General features: G+C 33.9%; 1 protein-coding gene across 15 annotated transcripts in view; it reads left to right on the forward strand.

Moving 5' to 3' along the window:
• Nucleotides 1-22794, forward strand: part of VPS13B (vacuolar protein sorting 13 homolog B) — an 804655-nt gene that overhangs the window by 143012 nt on the left and 638849 nt on the right. For 14 of the 15 annotated variants that reach the window (XM_023248521.2, XM_023248520.2, XM_045050210.1 and 11 more), the window contains exon 17: nt 15140-15321. In XM_023248521.2, coding sequence (XP_023104289.2) covers nt 15140-15321 — 182 coding nt within the window. Of the gene's footprint in view, nt 1-5669; nt 5790-6830; nt 6865-15139; nt 15322-22794 lie in introns of those variants that run through there. The other variant, XM_045050211.1, reaches the window with a different exon arrangement.

Consider the following 22794-nt stretch of genomic DNA (forward strand, 5'->3'; position numbering starts at 1 on the left):
CTAACATAAACTTTGAAGACATTAGAAAAAAGTACAAGTATACTAGGTCATATTAATGTTTAAGGAAGAAAAGGTAGGTATATTTTCTTTTTGTTCATCTTCAATTTTTTAAATAAATGATTAGCTTTAATATTGTAAAGCTAATATTCTAGCTTCTGAAGAGAAACATAAGTTAAATGTGCCATTCTTGAATATCTTAAATTTTTTATCCTAATAAGTGCAAATATTCAGGTATGAGTGCTCTTGGAATTTCTGTTTCTAGAGATTAGTTGTTTAGTCTCGTGATGATCTTTATTTTTTGGGGGAGGAATAATATTTGAAGGTGAATACTTAATTTTTCATACTTAATTTCTCAAAATATTCTTTTATAGAATCCCTACGAGTAATGAAAAAAATCACAAAAGTATTTAGAGGTCTGGCTACACCTGAAAATACTAGATAGAACTGTACCAAGCTTTCATATTACTTTAGAGTTGTGTAGGATGTAGTTTATAAAGTGCCCTGTAATGGATTATTACATGAAGTATACCACTGTTTTCATTAACATAGTTCTCATATTAAAACTAGAGTATAATTTAAATATAGCAAAATTCAACAATTTTATGTGTACAACTCAATGATTTGTGACAGATATATATACTCATGTGGCTGCCAAACTTCTTTCTGGTCCCACTGCAGTTAGTCCCTTTCTCTTTTCCTGGAGTGCGTCAACTTTTGGTGAGAACAGTTGGCTCATAATAAGGGGTAATGCCGGTGTCGATTCAGGGGTTGACTGGTTAGCGTGTTAGCTAGTAGACTCACTATTCCTTGCTTTGTTGTTCCATCCTTCACCCAAACTCATCAGACAACTGATTCTTTGCAGTAGGGCTTGTGGGATTTCTCTAGGCCACTGTGTGGCCAGAGACTGAGTCTCATAGTATTTTCAGTTGCATAAGAAAATATTTTGTAAATAGATTTTATATATGCGCATTCACATATTTTGATTTCATTGAGTGAAATCAATGAAGGTACTGTTTTTTTAAAGCATAGTTTAAGAGAGTAATAAAAGAAAAATAGAAACCTAATTTTAACATGTGAGATATCATAGGACTCTAAAGTATTTTAAGTGACAACAAGCACAGTAGTCTAAATCTTTAACAAGATTAAAACTTTTTAAAAACTTATTTTACTGTTCTCTGTATTTCATTTAATTTATTTACAGCCTTGTATTTGTATCAGGGTGAAAAGTTGACCTAAATTGCATTTGCAGTCTCAACTACCAGTTTGTTCATATCAGAAAGAATAGTTTTATTGTGTAAATCCCTGTATTTATTTATGTTTCTTTTGGAGAGTTGGGAAATAGAGAATAGACATAAATCTAGGCTTTACCGATTATGACTGTTTTCCCTCCAAAGATGTCATTGATTTTTCTGTGAATTTATCTTGATTGATTTTTAATAACACATCTTAAAGTGAAAAAATACTACCTCCTAAGTAATCTTTATAGGAGTAATAGTCCAGAATCTTAAATTTAATAAATAACATGATTGTTATTTAAATTGCTATTACACTTAATAAATAACATGAACATGTTTTCATCAGATGTTCTGTTGTCTCTCTTAGTACTAACTTTTAAGCCTCTGCTTATGCTGTTTTGGGATTTATTTTGGTTAATTTCAACACTTTGCAACATTTTAGCTATAATTTTCAATTATGAAATTATAAATCTTGTCATTGTATTAATGATTTTATATTTTACTATATAAAGTACATTTACTTAGAATATTAATGCATTCTTGTTTGAAAAAAATTCCCTTGAAAAAACAGTTTTTATAATTTAACAGTCCTCTCAGGCTTTATTTTTTGTCATGTTTTGATTCTGATCTTATAATGTGTTTAAATGACCAATTGAAAAATACCTACTTTAAGTTTTTAGAGTGTGTGTGTATGGGATTAAAAAGACATGAAAAAACACTACTATAGGTAAATAACATCTGTCTTTATATCAGTTAGATGTTTCTCTTTGATTTTTTTTAAGTGCATGAAGAGCATGCAACACATGTTAACAACCAGAGAGTGTTGGTCCAATGAGAACAGGAGGTTTTCTTTGATTTTCCTGGTGGAAAACTTGATATTTTCCACATGGAATTTTATGATCAGTTGGGTGTGAAGTTGTATGGGCAAATAGGATTCGTCTCTTTCTCTTGTTAAAAGTTTTAAACTTAGTAAAATTGTTTAGTGGTACCCAAATGAACATTTAAAATTCATTCTTAGATTATTGACTTTAAATTTGATTTTTGGATATTGGGGAATATTATTACAAGACCTACATACATCTCTTTCTATGAGAAGAATTATGCTAGTTTTCCCCCAGTATTTGGTTTTGTCTATGTACAACAGCAGGAGAATATTATCCTGTGACAGCATTTTATTCTAGTGACAGTATCTTTGAAATACGTCTGTGTTTCATTATTTTTTGGGAACTGAAATGTAAGAGTATATTCAAAAGAATTCTAAGTTATTAATATATTAAGAGGGAAATGGCGTGGTTAGAAATAACTAAATTTAGCTTAAGTTTTTTTTTTATCATTGCTTCTAAATTTCTTAACTATGTTTGATTTAATCTCTTTTTAATATATTAATTTGAAATTTAGGAACAAATAATCATTGGAGATCCCCATATCCAAAATATCATACAGTGCATACTTAGAGGCAGGAGGTAATCTCTAAGAACAGCATCATAATACTCTTCTATAGCACTTGTACTTTATTAATTCCACTATATACAGGGATTTATTTGAACCTCATTATAAACAAGTCATGTGTTCTCGATTTTATAAGAGGTGGAAATGAAAGATTACAGAGGGTGATATGGTAGACCTAGAGAGATCTGGTTCTAGACATTTTTTAATTAGTTGGTGATGGAACCCTCAATAGCAAGTTGGTAACTATTAGCAAGTTCTCAATAATAACTTTGTGTTCTTTATTATTTATAACTTTAAAAAATATTGCCAGTTTCCTCGATGAATCTGTTAATACTTAGCTTTTTTCAAGTTTCAACTGATTAATGACTCATTTATTTGTTTTAGAAATAATATTTTGGCACCTATCATGTGAAAACTTGTGTTGTAGGCCCTGGAGTCTCATTATGAATAAGACACAGGCTTTCCTCCTTTCTTATCTAAATATTTAGAGAGATGTTCTATTTTTTTTTTCATGTTTCAAGTTTTTATTTAAATTCTAGTTAACATATAGTGTAATTTGGTTTCAGGAGTAGAGTTTAGTGATTCATCATTTACGTACAACACATGTACACTGAGCACACAGTGCTGATCCCTACAGGTGTCCTCCTTAATACCCATTACCCATTTAGCCCATCTTTCCCACCGTCCTCCCTTCCAGCAACCCTCAGTTTGTTCTCTGTATTTAAGAGTCTCTTATGGTTTGCCTCCCTGTCTGTTTTTTTTTTTTTCTTTCTCCTACGTTCGTCTTTAATGTTTCTTAAATTCCATTTATGAGTGAAATTGTACGGGATTTGTCTTTTTCTGACTGACTTATTTCGCTTAGCGTAATACACTCTAGTCCCATCCATGTTGTTGCAAATGGCAAGATTTCATTCTTTTTGATGGTTGAGTAATATGCCATTGTATGTGTATACACCACATCTTCTTTATCCATGTGTCTGTTGATGGACGTTTGGGCTCTTTCCATAATTGGGCTGATGTTGATAATGCTCCTATAAAAATCAGGGTGCATGTGCTGCCCCTTTGAATCCGTATTTTTATCCTTTGGGTAGTGCAGTTGCTGGGTCATAGTGTAGTTCAATTTTTAACTTTTTGAGGAACTTTCATACTGTTTTCCAGAGTGGCTGTACAAGTTGGCATTACCACCAACAGGGTAAGACAGTTACCCTTTTGCCACATCCTCACAACCTGTTTCCTGTGTTGTTAATTTTTGCCTGACAGGTGTGAGGTGCTATCTCATTGTACTTTTGATTTTTATTTCCCTGATGATGAATGATGTTGAGCATCTTTTCTAACTCTTACATCGGTAGCTGGGTTTGTTTGATTGGCTTGCTTCTGGAAGATACATCTAATTATGTCCTTCTCCTGCCTAAAATACTTCTTCTAGCTTTTACAGTAAAGATTAAAATCTTTAAAACATTCTGTGAAACCCTCCATGATCTGACCCTGTCTTGGCTGTCCATCTGAATGTCTTCCTCTTTAGTCCCTCAACACTTTTTGCCTTTTTCACTTGGTTGTCTTTCAGCCAGGTCTTTCATCATATTTTTCCACTAGTCAATTGCCTAAACAACTTTTACTTACCCCATAGATACTAGAAATTGACACTTGGTCTGACTAGGACACATTCCCCTAATATATTCCTTCATGTGATACTGTTTCTGTTTTTCACTGCACTTTTCATAGAAGTAATTTTACACTGGTTCATGTGATTATTTAATAGTTCTCCTTTTTGCTTAACCTCCGTAAGGACCATTTCTTTTTCTATGGAGGATATTTATCCTCAAAACCTTGAATCCATTGTAGGCACAAGTAAATATTTATTGACATGGAGCTGGTAATTTTTTCAGTGATTTCTTTGTTTCTTTGGTTGTCTGATTGATGAGGTTTTAGATTGTATGTGGTTTTGACAGCCAAATCTGTCTCCTATTTACTTACATAATATGTGTAAAATGTGCTCTTGGCCCAAGGAAAAAGCCAGTGACTTTAGTTACTGAACTTGAACTAAAATGTTCGTGATTTTTGTAATCAGAATTCTCAAGGTTATATTTGAGTGTTAGTATTACATACATAAAATATATTCTATAAACACATTTCCTTTCTCTTTTTTCCTGAGTAGTTGAATATTTTTCCTTAAGTAGGTGAATTATTTATATTGATTAACCTAAGACATGATAAGAATATGAAGGGACATTTTGCCCCTTTTGTATTTTGCTCATTTGCTACCACCCATGGTTCATTGTACAGTTTTGGACATTGCATATTAATCAGAAGTTGATTATATTTTTATTTGAGTGATATAAAAGTTTTACTCATTTTTCTCTTATCTAATATTTAAATTGAAATAATATTTCAGAAATTTGAAAAATAGTGAATTATTTTCATAACATAATGATATAGTTAGCATTTTAGAGTTATGTGCAAATGCTACACTCGTGATTAAAAAATATACTGGTGGGGATGTGGTGAAAGGGGTATTCTGATACACTGCTGATGAATGTGAAACTATATTCAAACCGTTATCAGGCATGAATTAAAAAGATCAATGTAAAAGTGTCTGTACTAATGTAGAAAGAGCTTGATTTCTAAGAATGTTGTTTAATTAAAAAAGCAGGCTATAGACCCTTCCACGTCCATTAAAATTTAAATGTGTATGAATGCATAAAATCAGTAGAGGTCTATAGTTGTGTGTGCTAAACTTTAGTTATCAGGGGTTTGGGTGGGACCAGGAGGAGCAAAGAGGGGCTTTAAGCTTTCATTTTACCTATCACTTAATTAAAAACATTTTTCTTCATCGAGTATTGATGTATTGTGCAAGTTAAAGAGTCGTATACAGAACTAAATACAAATTTCTTAACTTTTTAAACTGCTTTATTTCTGAGTTAGTGAGGTTTTATACTCATTTTATTTTGGAAAAAGTGATCTAATCTTATTTTACTTTGCAGGATATGAGTAATAACAAAAATACATTTTTGGAACCAGTTTGTAGGTTCAAGCTTTGCATTTGGGGACTCTATATAAATCTTTAGATCCAGCTGTTGCTGAGGATATTCTTTCAATTGCTATGAGGTGTGTTGATTTTAAGAGAATGGATGGCTGTTCCTCAAGTGTGTGTATGGCAAAAATTTTGCTTATGAACATGAATGGATTGTTTAAGTTAATTCCTTTGCATTGAGTAGTAAAAACTACTTCCACATTTCCTATTTAAAATTTCGAAGGAAGAATTTTCTTTAAAGAAATGCCCTATTGGTCCAGAAATTTCATCAGCTCTGTATTATGATTTGTCAGTAGATGGCACAAGCAGAGTCTTTTAAAGTGTTTAATTAGGGCATATTCATTTTCAATCTTTGCTACTACACAGTCAAGACCTACTTGTTTCTATTTCCCTAAATTTACCCTGGAGTTTGTCCAAGTTGAGTTTTAATGAGTTGTTTATTCCACTAGTTACATTAGGATTTATTTTTCCCTAGAGGGTAATGTTTGAATCGATAGTTTTTAAACCTATTCTGTAAAGTGAACATATGTTTAGACTAGGACTTCTGGATATGTGAAATAAGCATTTGTTAAATAATTTTATTTTCACCAACTTAAGTGTTAAACAGTTGGTTTAGTGAGTTTTCAAAAAGCTAGTTAAGTCCAGAAGTTGTTAGATATTTTTAGTATGAACTTGATTGAACTGTTATTTTTGAAGAAATTAAATAAATGCATAGTGGCCTAAATCACAAGGAAAATTCTGTTTTATTGTTGATATTCATTACATTTTAATGAGTCTCCCAAATAGCTTAAATAAAGTTTTAAAAGATACTGATCTGTAATTAAATTTCTGAAGCAAATATGGTATGATGTTATGCTTAGCTGAATTGGGTCTGATGAAGTGGATATATGGGTATTTATTATTTTTTTAATATTTGTTATTAAAAATATTTCAATATTTACCAAAACAAAATAGAATGAAACCCCTTTTCTTTGATAGTGTTACACTAACAGGGGCATTGTATAACCTACCATCTTTTGCTAAATTATTCCTAAATAGTTTATTTTAGTTCAGATGCTACTAGAGTACTTAACAGAAGCATAATAAAATTTACTTTTATTTGTGGCCCTCTACAGCTGGAAAATAAAACCACAAAGACATGTACGACAGGTATGAGATAGTTTGTTTATTATCGAATTCTGGCTTTTGTACAACGTGCATTCTTTCCTTTGATGTCAAAATAAATTGAGTCTGAAGGAGAGAATTGCCTCCTACCCTTGGGCAAGACTAAATGTAGGATAAATTAATCAATTTGATTTTGTGTATGTTTAAGTTTTTATTCAAGTCTATGTTACCCATTTGGGAACCATTTTATGTAACATATGATGGTTTGAAAGTTAGAGTACCATATACAGTAGCTGAATTTGTTAAGAAATAGTAAAGTCTCACTTGTAAAAAGAATCCCACTTTATTTTTTCCTTACAAACAGTTACTGCTGTAGTTATAAGAATATGGCTCTTGTTACACCATAGGACTTTCCATAGAGTATCTAACTGAAGATCGAGTGGTTAGATTAATAGTATATTTTTATATCGTAGGTGTTCCAGATATTTTTTTCTTTAGTATCACTACCAATAAACTTTTTTTGGTAAGGAATTTTGAGAACATCATGTTTTTAAATGCTTATTAAAATAAAATGATTTATAAAATGGCTGCAGTGTTAGGAAAGCAAAAGTAACTGTAATGGCATTATAAATTTGTGCCTTGGATCCGTTTTGTTTTTCTGTCTGTCTCTTTTGATCTTTGCTGTTTTACCTGTTTGGTTTAAAGAATCTTTTGTTCAGTGCATATTTGTTTTCTGGTCTGTTCATTCCATTCCTTGGGTTTTCCGGTAAAATGGGTTTTCTGGTAAAATGTGACCAGGATTGTGTGGCTTGAAGGGTAAATCTAGGTAGAGTCACATATTGCCATTACGTACTTGAAAATTGTATGGATAAGGTGATAGATGTCTTTTTTTTTTAATTTTAAAAAAAAAATTTTTTTTTCAACGTTTATTTATTTTTGGGACAGAGAGAGACAGAGCATGAATGGGGGAGGGGCAGAGAGAGAGGGAGACACAGAATCGGAAACAGGCTCCAGGCTCTGAGCCATCAGCCCAGAGCCCGACGCGGGGCTTGAACTCACAGACCGCGAGATCGTGACCTGGCTGAAGTCGGACGCTTAACCGACTGCGCCACCCAGGCGCCCCGGTGATAGATGTCTTAATGTGAAACTGTTTATTTAAATTGCCTGACATGCTAATTAAAAGAGCTGGGTCATTTTCTTTTTGTTGTTTTGATATTTTGAGTGAGAGAAAGCAATATTTACTTAGACCACTGTTCCTAGGAACAGAGTTCTGACCACTTGAGAAAAAATTTTTTTTTGTTTTAATGAGATAAAATCCACATAATACATTTTAATTATTTTTAGCTGTACAATTCTTTTGTTTTTAGTAGTTTCACGCCATCTTGTAGTCATTGTCACTAATTGCAGAACATTTTCTGAATTCAAAAAAAACCCTATCTTCATGATTTTGGACATTTCATATGAACACAAACATACAATATGTGGCATTTTCTGCTTGGCTGTTCTCATTTAGCATGCTTTCCAGGTTCATCCATGTTGTAGCATTTACTGGTACTCCATTCCATGTAATGGTCAAATAATCTTGTGTGTGCACATATATATCATATTTTGTTTATCCATTCCTGATTTGGATTGTTGGGTTGGGTCGTTCACACTTTTGGGCTACTGAGAATAATGCTGCTGTGAACAACGTATGTATGAGTTTTTATATGAACATGGTTTCCATTCTCATGGGCATATATGTAGCAGTATAATTGCTGGGTCATATAGTAACTCTATATTTACTTTTTTGATGAACTGATGGATTATTTTGCACAGTTGCTTAACTGTTTTCCACTCCTACCTCCTTTGTATGATGGTTACAGTTCCTCTCCTTGCCACCACTTGTTATTTTCCATTTTTATTTTCCTTTTATTATAGCTATCCTAGTGGGTGTGAAGTGGCAGCTCACTATAGTTTTGATTTTCATTTCCCCAATGATGTTGAGTATCTTTTAATGTGCATATGGCTATTTGTGTTATCTTTTTTGGAGAAATGTCTATTCATGTTCTAGTTCATTTTTAAATTTCATTTATATCTTTTTGTTGAGTAGTGAGAGTTCTTTCCATATTCTGTACAATAGCCTATTATTACCTATGTGGTTTTCAAACATTGCCTTTATTATCTTTTTTCCACTTTCTGGATAGTAGCCTTTGAGACACAACATTTTAAAATTCTGATGAATTCCAGTTTATCTCTTTTTCCTTTTGTTGCTTTTCTTTTGGTACGATATTTATGGAACTAAGATCATGGAGATTTACAGCTATGTTTCTAAGAGTTTTATAGTTTTATCTCAGTATCTCAAATGTATAGGGCTATTATGCTAAATCTTATATTCCTCTAGTGGTGAGTTGTGCACACACATTGTTTTTACTAGACTGCAATAGACAGATTCGGGAGGATAACAAAAAGTAGGAGAGATTCTGGAGAAGTCCTGCTACCTCCACATTACTTTGCCTATGTAAATGCCCATAGGATTTTTTATCTTTCTGGTATAATTTTATAGGATAATGATCATTCCTAATCAGTATTTTCTGTGACTTATTGTATGCTTGGTATGTAGATTTAAGTCTTTATTTTAGGCAAGATGTCTTTTGTTAGATATTGCTGTATACTGTTTCTTTTGGTTTGCTTTTTTCTCCAGGAACACTTGATTAGGTATATATATTGTAGATTGACCTTTTCTGTAATTTATCTCCATGTCTTTTCTAAAATAATTTTATTGTTAAAAATACATTTTTGTTTGATTTTGTGAATGTTTCTATCCTGTTTCTGACTGGGTTTTGAGTTATGTTTTCTTTGTTTAACTTCCAAGTATTTGAGCATGTTACAAATACCTTTCTTTTATTAAAAGTTTATAGTGTAATTCCATAGTGATCAGCATATATAATCTGTATGATTGCATTCCTTTTAATTTTATTGAGGCTTGTTCTTGTGGACTAAATGTCCTTGATGAATGTATATTTTGCTGTTGTTGGGAGGGTGTGTCCTGTTAAGTTGGTTAGTCCAAGTTGATCAGTTGTACTGTTCGTCTTTTTTACCTTTAGTGACTTTTTCTTTCTACTTTTTCTAGTACTTACTGAAGAGAGGAGTGTTGAATCTCCAGTTTTTGGATTTGTGTATTTCTGTTTTCAGTTTTATATTTCAAAAAATTCAAATGTAGTTGACCTACAATATTACATTTGTTTCAATTTTACACCATAGTTATTTGACATTTATATACAGTTGACACTTGAACATGACTGGTTTGAACTGCTCAGGTCCAATAGTACACGGATTGTTTTTGATAAATACAGTATAGTCTTGTAAATGTATTTTATTCCTTATTATTTTTTAATAACACTTTTTAAAGCTTACTTTATTATAAGAGTATAGTATATAATATACAAAATATGTGTTAATCAACTGTTGATGTTAATGGTAAGGCTTAAGGCCAATAGTAGGCTATTAATAGTTAAGACTTTGGAGAGTCAAAAGTTGTTGTATGTGAATTTTTGACTGCATAGGGGTCAGCCCCTGTGTTGTTCAAGGGTCAACTGTACATTATGAAATGATCAATATGATAAGCCTAGCTAGCATCTGGCATCATACAAAGTTTTTACAGTCTTACTGACTGTATTCCCTATGCTCTATTTTACATCACTGTGACTTTATTTTATAACTAGAAGTTTGTACCTCTTAATCCACTTCATCTGTTTTGCCCTTCTTCCCACCTCTCCACCCTCCCTCCTCTGGCAACCAACAGTTTGTTCCCTGTATTTATGAGTCTGCTTCTGTTTCATTTGTTCAGTTGTTTTTAAGCTCCACATTTTTGTGAAATCACATGGTATTTATCTATCTCTGTCTGACTGACTTCACTTGGTATAACACCCTGAAGGACCATCCATGTTGCCACAAATGGCAAGATTACCTTTTTTTTTTATGTCCGAGTAGTAAGCCATTTTGTGTGTGTGTGAGACATCTTCTTTATCCGTTCATTGATTGATGGTCACTGAGGTTGCATATCTTGGCTATTGTAAATAATGGTGGAATGAATACGAGGGTGCATATATCTTTTATAATTAGTGTTTTTGTTTTCTTTGGGTATATACCCAGGAATGTAATTGCTGGATCTTACTGTAGTTTTGTTTTTAATTTTTTGAAGAACCTCCATACTGTTTGTTTTCCATAGTAGCTATACCACTTTACATTCCCATCAATTGTGCAGGAGGGTTATTTTTTTCCCACATCAGTGCCAAAACTTGTCCTCTTCTTCTTTCTTCTTCTTCTTTCTTTTTCTTCTTTCTTTTTCTTCTTTCTTCTTCTTTCTTCTTCTTCTTCTTCTTCTTCTTCTTCTTCTTCTTCTTCTTCCTCTTCTTCCTCTTCTTCCTCTTCTTCCTCTTCTTCCTCTTCTTCCTCTTCTTCCTCTTCTTCCTCTTCTTCCTCTTCTTTCTCCTCCTCCTCCTCCTCCTCCTCCTCCTCCTCCTTCTTCTTCTTCTTCTTCTTCTTCTTCTTCTTCTTCTTCTTCTTCTTCTTCTTATAACAGTATTTGACAGTTATGAGGTGGTATCTCATTGTGGTTTTGATTTGCATTCCCTGACGATTGATGATGTTGAGCACCTTTTCATGTTTCTGTTGGCCATCTGTAGGTTTTCTTTGGAAAAATGTTTATTCATGTCCTCTGCCCAGTTTTTAATTGCATTGTTTGTGTTTTTGGTGTTGAGTTGTATAAGTTCTGTATATATTTTGGATTCTAACTCTTTTTTTGATCTGACATTTGCAAGTGTCCCATTCATTTGGTTGCCATTTTGTTTTGTTGATGGTTTCCTTCTCTGTGCAAAAGCTTTTTATGTAATGCAGTCCCAATAGTTTATCTTTGCTATTGTTTCCCTTGCCAGAGAATATCTATCTAGAAAAATGTTTCTATGGCCAGTGTCAAAGAAATTTCTGCCTATGTTCTCTTGTAGGGTTTTCATGGTTTCAGGTCTCACATTTAGATCTTTAATCCATTTTGAATTTATTTTTGTGTATGGTGTAAATAGGTGGCCCGGTCTTAATCTTTTGAATGTAGCTGTCCAGTTTTCCCAACATCATTTATTGAAGACACTGTCTTTTCTCCATAGTATGTTCTTGCCTTTTTCATTATAGATTAGTTGACCATATAATTGCGGGTTTGTTTCTGGGTTTTCTTTTCTGTTCCATTGATTTACGTGTCTATTTTTTGTGTCATTACCATATTCTTTTGATTACTGTGGCTTTGTAGTATAGTTTGAAATAAGGGAATGTGATTACCTCTAACTTTGTTCTTCTTTTCTCGAAAAATGCTTTGACTATTTTTTTTTTTTGTGGTTCCATACCAATTTTACGATTATTTCTCTTCATTCTGTGAAAAATACCATTGGTATTTTGATAGGGATTGCATTGAATATGTAGATTGCTTTGGGTAGTATGAACGTTTTAACAATATTAATCCCTTAAGGATTCAACAATATATAATTTATACATATTAACAGCATATGTCAATAGAATTAGTTCTTCCATCAGAATGGTATATCTTTCCATTTTTCTGTCATTTTTATTTTCTTTCATCAGTGTCTTAGGGTTTTTAGAGTACAGGTTTTTACTTTTTTGGTTAAATTTATTCTTAGGAATTTTATTATTTTTGATGTAATTATAAATGGTATGTTCTTAGTTTCTCGCTATTTCATTATTAGTGTACAGAAATGCAACAGATTTCTGTGTATTAACTTTATATTGTACAAGTTCATTGAATTCATTTATTAAAAATTTTTTTTTCTGGTAGAGTCCTTTGGATTTTCTGTATATTCATGTCATCTATAAATGGTTTTACTTCTTCTATACCCAGCTAGATACTTCAAAAAATTTTTTTTGTGTGTGGTTGCTGTGGCTAGAATTTTCAATACTGTGTTGAATAAAAGTGGCAAGAGTGGGTTCCTATGTCTTGTTCTGATCTTAGAAAAAAAGCTTTCAACTTTTCACCATTGTATATGATGTTAGCTGTGGGATTGTCATATATGGCCTTTGTTATGAAGAAGTATGTTCCCTCTATACACACTTTATTCATTTTTATCAGAAGTGTATGTTGAATGTTGTCACCTTTTTTTTTCCTGCATCTGTTGAGATGATTGTATGATTTTTATCCTTAATTTTATTAACATGGTGTATCATGTCCATTTAAGTTGTCGATTTTCAACCATCTTTGCGTTCTTGAAAGAAATCCTACTTGATCATGGTATATGATCCTTTTAATGTATTGTTGTATTTGGTTTCCTTATATTTTATTGAGGACTTTTCCACCTATGGTTGTAAGGTTTATTGGTCTGCAGTTTTCTTTTTTGTAGTGTCTTTGGTTTTGGTATCGGAAATACTGGCATTGTAAAAGGAGTTTCTGTTGGTTTGTTTGTACCAACTAAACTTGTGTTGTTTTTTTTTTTTTTAATTTTTTCTTTTTCAACGTTTATTTATTTTTGGGACAGAGAGAGACAGAGCATGAACGGGGGAAGGGCAGAGAGAGAGGGAGACACAGAATCGGAAACAGGCTCCAGGCTCTGAGCCATCAGCCCAGAGCCCGACGCGGGGCTCGAACTCCCGGACCGCGAGATCGTGACCTGGCTGAAGTCGGACGCTTAACCGACTGCGCCACCCAGGCGCCCCGAACTTGTGTTTTTTTATTCTCTGCCTGTCTTTAAGATTTTCTCTTTAACCCTGGTTTTCAGCAATTTGATTGTAATGTACCTTTGGTATGATTTTAAGTGTCTTCTGCTTGGGGTTTGTTGTTTTCTTAAAAGTTTGGCCATTATTGCCTTAAATATTTTTTTGTTCCGCTTTCTCTCAATTCTCCCCTCTATTTTGGGACTTGCAGTTACACCTGTTGGATGTTGCCTGACCATGTCCCAAAGCTCATGAAGGCTTTTCCTAATTACTTGAGACCTTTTTCTTTGATCCTTGATCTCCTGGAACCTTCCTAAGAAAATTATGAAATGCATCTCAAAATTGTCAGGGAAGCAAGAGGAAGGAAAGCATTTATCTATTCATTTCCAGGCTTTCCATACATGAATACAAAATAATTCCCATGGGAGTCTCTCACTGTTCAGTCGCTTTAAGCAATGACTGTAAAAATCTGCATTAAATGGTCTTTATAGCAGGGGTTGGAATAAGAGGTAGGATTGATGGGCCTCTGAGGTTTTATACAAGAGATGCCCAATCCTCTAGGTGGATACTGTTGGGAAGATGATAAAGGGTAGAGGTTTATGGGGTTGAGGAAAGTGTAGGGTGGCTGAGTCTACTATGGTAGCATCCTAATTTTTTTCTTTCTCTTGGTTTTTCTTTTTTCTACTTGCATATTTCATTAACTTTATCATCTTGTTGTTCACAGACATATTAAACATTTTCTAACTTTGAAGCTTTGTTATTTGGAAAATTTAATTATACAAGGTACCTCATTCAAAGAAAGAACCAGACGACTAAGACATCAGTGAATTAGATATTCCCAGACAGAGATTCTAAAAAAAATTTTCTGTGTTATTGTCAGATAATCTGGGTATAATGTAAATTTTTCATAAATACTTATGAGAGGAGGTATAGAATAGAGTTCTCTGGATTAGAATCCCTGGATTTAATTTTTGGATTTTTACTTAATAGTTTTATAATATTTGATTCAATGGGTTAATAGATACAAGACATTTAGAACAATGCAGGACTGGTAGTAAATTTTCTTAGATGATAACTAGTATTATTTTCATTGTTACTTTTGAAGATTGTCTTGGTTGAAAACTTGTAATTGAACTGTGTGTGTGTGTGTGTGTGTGTGTGTGTGTGTGTGTATGTATGTATGAATGTGCATGTATGGACGTTATTTTAGTTTGTATTTTTATTTTTTATTGTAAGAGGTTCTGAAATAGTGAAATTTAAAGTCTGAAATTGTAGGGGCACCTGGGTGACTCAGTCGGTTAAGTGGCTTTCACTTAGGTCATGATCTCATGGTTTGTGAGTTTGAGCCCCATGTTAGGCTCTGTGCTGACAGCTCAGAGCCTGGAGCCTGCTTTGGATTCTGTGTCCCCTTCTCTCTCTCTGCCTCTTTCCTGCTCGCACTCTTTGTCTCAAAATAAATAAACAGTCAAAAAAGTTTTTTAAAGTATGAAATTGTATATCTGATTTAATTATTATTTAAAATATTTTTGATATATACTTTTTTTTTTTTTGGCTTACAATCTAGGTCATTTCATATGTTGTTATTTGTAAATGCTCTTTACTGTATTGTTCTTTCTCTTTTCTTATGCAGGACCAAAAGATCTCAGATTGCTATAACTGAAGGTATATTTGAACTTCCAAATCTCACAATTCAAGCTACAAGAGCACAGACACTTCTGCTGCAAGCAATATATCAAAGTTGGTCTCATATTGGAAATGTCAACTCTTTATCAGTGAATGAAGCTTTGATGAATGAAGTTTTCCAAACTATAGGTAAGAGCATGATCTTGGCAAGTTTATGGAAAATTCTTCTGAGAGGTTAATAATATTTTATTATTCAAATCCATAAGTATAGCCTGCTGAAATTAAATTGTGTCGTGTATTTCTGTGTAAGTGGATATTTATAGCTCCTAAAAAATTTCAGGATATGAGGTAAGCTGTTCAGTTTTATTCCCTGCAACCAATTTCTGGATATATTTTACAGTTTCAAGAGATTATTTTTTACCAGCATCTTGCACGATTAATCCTTTGGCCTCACGTGGATAACTTCTGAGGGGATCAATATAATGTGTATGTTTGAAATGATAGCCAGTATGTTTGGTTAGTAAATTGGAATAAAGTTATTGATCATGATACTTTAAAACATGGTGAGCAAATTATCTTTTTTGTGTACTCTTACACCTTGAATGAATGAGTTAACTACTAAAAATAAAAAATCTGCTTTGATGCCAGAATAGGAGATACTATCTTTATCTTGTCACTTACTTTACAGGCAAACAAAAAAACTTACAAAAGGTTTGCTTTTTGTAGTTGTCTCTGTTTAAAGTAATCTTGTTAGTTTTGTCAGTAACACTAAAGTAGTTTTGAAAGAAGGATATATTTTTATTAAATGTAATCATCATAAATAATAACCTGTTAATTTTCTACTTCATTTGCCTATGAGAATAAGACATTGGCTTTTTTGTTCTTGTGATGCTTTTGAACATTTTAATCTGAGATCTTACTATGGGGAAATATAAGTTCTAAAAAAGAAAAAAGGCATAAGTAGAGCCCCGCCCTTTTTTTTACAGTGTTTATTTCTGTGTGTGTGTGTGTGTGTGTGTGTGTGTGTGTGTGTGTGAGAGAGAGAGAGAGAGAGAGAGAGAGAGAGAGAGAGAGAGAGAGAGAGAGAGAGGCGCGCAGGCAGGCAGGCAAAGCACAAGCGGGGGAGGGGCAGAAAGAGAGGGAGACTCAGAATCAGAAGCAGGCTCCAGGCTCTGAGCTGTCAGCACAGAGCTTGACACAGGGCTCGACTTAAGAATGGTGAGATCATGACCAGAGCCGAAGTCAGATGTGTAACCAACTGAGCCACGCGGGTGCCCCTGAGCCCTTCTTTTGACATGCCTAGTGACTAATGTAAAATTTTATATAGTTGTTTTGTGTCAGGTTTTATGATTTTGTAAAGAATGACAAGGCAAATGTTTCATTAGCCTAGAGTTGTTAACTTAGATCTTATGAAAGGCCTTTAAATTCTCTGAATCCTCTGAAATAGTATGCAAGTTTTAGTGTGTGTATGAACACATACAACTCCTCCCACAAACATAAACATATTTGTAATCTCTTTTTAAATTGATTCTTTTATTAAATGTAGTGACTCTATCCCTCAGTCTTTTGATTTCAATCTATTTTTTCTTACATTAACATAGTTACAATTAACTTTCCTTTGTTTCACATTTGCTTGTACTTCCTCTTGCATTCTTTTACTTAAAACTTGTTTGTCTTTATGCTTTCGGTACATGTCTTGGAAACAGAATATAGCTAGATATTTTAAATGAAGTTTTATAGTCTGTATTATAGCTAGTGAATTTAATCAATTTAGGTTGGTTTGATTGTTTTGTGACTGGTTTTATCGTCTTATTTTTTGTCTCCTTTTGTACTGTTTTAACTATGCTTTTTAAAAGATTGCTATTTTATTTTCCTGTTTCTCCTTGATTAGAATTTGTATGTTGCTGTTGAATTATTGGCTTAAACAATAACTGCTGCTTGGGGAAAAAACTCGTTGTCATTACCTTTAAAAAGTTAAATGTGGAGTTACCATATGACCCAGCAATTTTACTTGTAGGTATATACACAAGATTATGTGTCCACCAAAATCTTGTATATGAATGTTCATAGCATTATTGTCTTTTGCATTTAAAAGTGCTTATTTTAAAAAGATTTATATATTTAAGGTATTCATATTGTTGTTTTGATGTATATGGTGAAACGATTACTGTAGTCAAGATAATTTATATATTTCCTCACAGTTACTATTTTTTTTTTTAATGTGGTGTGAGTACACAAAATCTATCCTAGCAGATTTCCAGGATACAGTGTTAGTTATGGTCATCTGCTGTATATCATATTGCTAGGTCTTACTGATTCTACATGACTGTAATTTTGTATCCTATGACCAACATCTCTCATTTCCTCCACTTTCCTTCCCCTGGTAACCACTGTTACTTCTGTCTTTGTGTGTATGAATTAAACTTTTTTAGATCCCACATATAAAGGAGGTAAAAAAGCATTATTCTTTATAGCCAAAATGTGGAAACAACACAGATATCTATTAACTGATGAATGGATAAGCAAAGATGTTTTATCTCTGTACAATGGAATATTTTCAAACATGTAAAGGAAGTACTGAAACATGCTATAATATGGATGAACCTTAAAGTATCATGCTAAGCAGAAGAAGCCAGATGCAAAAAGTCACATATTATGATTCCATTTTTATGAAATGCTTACAATAGGCAAATCCAGAGAGACAGAAAGATTAATGGTTGCCAGAGTCTGGGAAAAAGGAGGAATGGGGAGTAACTGCTATTAGACATGAATTGGTTTTTGTTTTTGTTTTAGCTTTTTTTTTTTTGGTGATAAAATGTTCTGGAATTAGATAGTGGTGATATTTTTACATTTGTGAATATGCTGAATTGCCCTTAATTGTATACATTAAAAGGGTGATATTATATTAATTTATCTCATTAAAAACATTTTAAATTGTTGAATATTAGGTAGACTACATTTTTATGTGCTATGGTCTGAATGTCTTTGTGCTTCCCAAATTCATCTGTTGAAATTCTTATGCTCAATGTGATGGTATTAGGTGATGGGGCCTTTGGAAGGTTATTAGATCATGAGAGTGGAGTCCTCTTGAATGAAATTAATGTTTTTATAAAAGAGGCCTCAGAGAGCTCCCTTGCCCTTTCCATCCTGTGAGGACACACCAAGAAGTTGTCGGTCTGCTACCCAGAGGCCTACCGTGAGGCCTTAATTGGCAGACATTTATCACAGTCTGAAGTTATCTAATTCATTTATTTATCAAATTTCTTTTTCCTGAGGTGTTCACTCCAGAGTTTTTTTTGGGTTAAGTAGCTTAAGTTGCCTGAAAATTCATACTAATAAGCAGGTGATAGTGTTAATTACTTCTGTAATTTCCCTTGTCTCTAACCAAACTAATTAGTATTTCCATTTTTGATTTTATCAAATGGATTGTGCTATGATAAAACATCTTATATAAAATTTTTGGCCTCCCTGTTTGGGTCAGTTGGTTAAGTGTCCAACTTCGGCTCAGGTCATGATCTCACTGACAGCTCAGAGCCTGGAACCCACTTCGGATTCTGTATCTCTGTATCTCTCTGCCCGTTTCTGCTCATGCTCTGTCTGTCTGTCTGTCTGTCTCTCTCCTTCAAAAATAAATAAACATTAAAATATTGAAAACAATTCCCTATCTTGGAAATATTTTGTTCTCACAGTAGTGACACAGATAATACAAAATGGATCGGACAAGTAACTACAGGTTAAGTGATTCATAACCTGATTTTTTGTCACTGAGAAACCTAAAATTAGTGTAACCAATTTTTATAGATTAGGGAAAGTCAGGAAAATGGAATGATGTTTGGAGGTTTCTTCTCATTGCCCAGGAATTGTATTTTTTTAATCAAATTAAGCAGCAGTAATCGATAATAGATGATTTAAAATGACCAACTAAAGTATTTTTAAAAGGCCCCATTTCTAAATGGCCAGCTTTCTTACGTTTTTTTGCTCTCCCCAGGTCTTACTCTGTTTATTATATTCTTCTCTTTTTCTTTCTTTTTTTTAAATTTAAATTTTAGTTAACATACAGTGCAATATTGGTTTCAGAGTAGAATTCAGTGATTCGTCACTTATATACAACACCCAGTGTTCATCACAAGTGCCCTCTTTAGTACCCATCTCCCATCTAGGCCATCTCCCACCCACCTTCCTTCATCACCCCTCAGTTTGTTCTCTAAGGGTCTCTTGAGGTTTATTTCCCTCTCCTTTTTCACCCGCTTCCCATATGTTCATCTGCTTTGTTTCTTAAATTCCACATGAGTGAAATCATAGGGTATTTGTCTTTCTCTGATTGACTTATTTCGCTTAACGTGATACACTGTAGCTCCATTCACATCATTGCAAATGGCAAGATTTCATTCTTTTTGATGGCTAAATAATATTCCTATGTGTGTGTGTGTGTGTGTGTGTGTGTGTGTACACACATGTATATCTCACATCTTTGTCCATCAGCAGTTGATGGACATTTGGTCTCTCTCCATAGTTTGGCTATTTATTTATTTATTTATTTGTTTATTACATCTAATGTAGTATGTAACTTTATTTTTTTTATATGAAATTTATTGACAAATTGGTTTCCATACAACACCCAGTGCTCATCCCAAAAGGTGCCCTCCTCAATACCCATCACCCACCCTCTCCTCCCTCCCACCCCCCATCAACCCTCAGTTTGTTCTCAGTTTTTAACAGTCTCTTATGCTTTGGCTCTCTCCCACTCTAACCTCTTTTTTTTTTTTCCTTCCCCTCCCCCATGGGTTCCTGTTAAGTTTCTCAGGATCCACATAAGAGTGAAACCATATGGTATCTGTCTTTCTCTGTATGGCTTATTTCACTTAGCATCACACTCTCCAGTTCCATCCACGTTGCTACAAAAGGCCATATTTCATTTTTTCTCATTGCCACGTAATATTCCATTGTGTATATAAACCACAATTTCTTTATCCATTCATCAGTTGATGGACATTTAGGCTCTTTCCATAATTTGGCTATTGTTGAGAGTGCTGCTATAAACATTGGGGTACAAGTGGCCCTATGCATCAGTACTCCTGTATCCCTTGGATAAATTCCTAGCAGTGCTATTGCTGGGTCATAGGGTAGGTCTATTTTTAATTTTCTGAGGAACCTCCACACTGCTTTCCGGAGCGGCTGCACCAATTTGCATTCCCACCAACAGTGCAAGAGGGTTCCCGTTTCTCCACATCCTCTCCAGCATCTATAGTCTCCTGATTTGTTCATTTTGGCCACTCTGACTGGCGTGAGGTGATACCTGAGTGTGGTTTTGATTTGTATTTCCCTGATAAGAAGCGACGCTGAACATCTTTTCATGTGCCTGTTGGCCATCCGGATGTCTTCTTTAGAGAAGTGTCTATTCATGTTTTCTGCCCATTTCTTCACTGGGTTATTTATTTTTCGGGTGTGGAGTTTGGTGAGCTCTTTATAGCTTTTGGATACTAGCCCTTTGTCCGATATGTCATTTGCGAATATCTTTTCCCATTCCGTTGGTTGCCTTTTAGCTTTGTTGGTTGTTTCCTTTGCTGTGCAGAAGCTTTTTATCTTCATAAGGTCCCAAGTTTGGCTATTTATAATGCTACTGTAAACATTTGGGGTGCATGCACTCCTTCGAATCTGTATTTTTGTATCCTTGGGTAAATAGTAGAGCAATTTTTGGGTCATAGGGCAGTTCTATTTTAGATTTTTGAGGGACCTCCATACTGTTTTCCAGAGTGGCTCCACCAGTTTGCGTTCCCACCAACAGTGCAAGGGGGTTCCCCTTTCTCCATATCCTCCCTAACGCCTGTCGTTTATGTTGTTAATTTCAGCCATTCTGACAGATGTGAGGTGGTATCTCATGGTTTTGATTTGTATTTCCCTGATGATGAGTGATGTTGAGCATCTATTTATGTGTCTGTTAGCCACCTGGATGTCTTCTTTGGGAAAGTGTCTATTCATGTCTTCTTCCCATTGTGTTTTGTGTTTTGGGTGTTGAGTTTGTAAGTTCTTTACAGATTTTAGATAATAACCCTTTATCAGATATTTCATCTGCAAATATCTTTTCCCATTCTGTAGGCTGCCTTTTAGTTGTTTGATTGTTTCCTTTGCTGTGTAGAAGCTTTTTATCCAGTAGTTCATTTTCCCAATAGTTCATGTTTGCTTTTGCTTCCCTTGCCTTCAGCAATGTGTCTCATAAGAAGTTGCTGCCTGTGTTCTCCTCTGTGATTTTGATGGTTTCCTATCTCACATTTAGGTCTTTCATCCATTTTGAATTTATTTTTGTGTATGGTGTAAGAAAGTCGTCCGGTTTCATTCTTCTGCATGTCACTGTCCAGTTTTCCCAGCACCATTTGTTGAAGAGACAGTCTTTTTTCCTTTGCGTATTGTTTCCTGCTTTGTCAAAGATTATTTACTGTATAGTTCCGGTCCATTTCTTGGCTTTCTGTTCTGTTGATCTATATGTCTGTTTTTGTGCCAGTACCATAGTGTCTTGATGACTGCAGCTACAGCTTTAAATCTGGAATCGTGATGCCTACAGTTTTGTTTTTCTTTTTAGGATTATTTTGGCTATTGGAGGTCTTTTGTGGTTCCATACAAATTTTAGGATTGTTCTAGCTCTGTGAAAAATGCTGGTGATATTTTGATGGGAATTGCATTAAATGTGTAGATTGCTTTGGGTAGTTTAGACATTTTAATAATGATTGTTATTCCATTCCATGAGCATGGAATACTTTTCCATTTCATTGTATCATCAATTTCTTTCTAAAGTGTTTTATAGTTTCAGAGTATAGACCTTGTACATCTTTAGCTAGTTTTACTCCTAGGTATCTTATTGTTTTTGATGCAATTGCAAATGGGATTGATTCCTTTATTTCTTTTCCTGCCACTTTGTTACTGGTATGTAGAAATGCAACAGGTTTCTGTACATTGCTTTTTATATCCTGCAACTCTGCTGAATTCATGTATTAGTTCTAGCAATTTTTTTTGATGAGGTCTTGGATTTTCTATGTAGAGTATCATGTCTTCTGCATATAGTGAAAGTTTGACTTCTTCCTTGCTGATTTGGATGCCTTTTATTTATTTTTTTTTTTTTTGTTAACTGATTGCCGAGGCTAAGACTTCCAGTATTATGTTAAATAGTAGTGTTGAGAATGGACATCCTTGTCTCGTTCCTGATGCAGGGGAAAGGCGCTCAGTTTTTCCTGTTGAGGATGATATTATCTGTGGATCTTTCGTACAAGGTTTTTATGATACTGAGGTATGTTCCGTATATCCCTACTCTGTTGAGGATCTTTATCAAGAAATGGATGCTGTGTTTTGTCAAATGCTTTTTCTGCATTTATTGAGATGATGATATGGTTCTTATCATTTCTTTTCTTAATGTGGTATATCATGTTGATTGATTTTGTGAATATTGAACCAGCCCTGCATCCCAGGAATAAATCCTGCTTTATCATGGTGAATAATTCTTTTAATGTACTGTTGAATTCATTTTGCTAATATCTGTTGAGAATTTTTGCATCCATGTTCTTTAGGGATCTTGGCCTATAATTCTGCTTTTTAGTGGGGTGTTTTTCTGATTTTGGAATCAAGGTAATGCTGACTTCATATGAGTTTGGAAGTTTTCCCTCTCTTTGTATT

This window comes from Felis catus, chromosome F2, assembly GCF_018350175.1.
Source record: "Felis catus isolate Fca126 chromosome F2, F.catus_Fca126_mat1.0, whole genome shotgun sequence".
Classification (NCBI taxonomy): Eukaryota; Metazoa; Chordata; class Mammalia; order Carnivora; family Felidae; genus Felis; species Felis catus.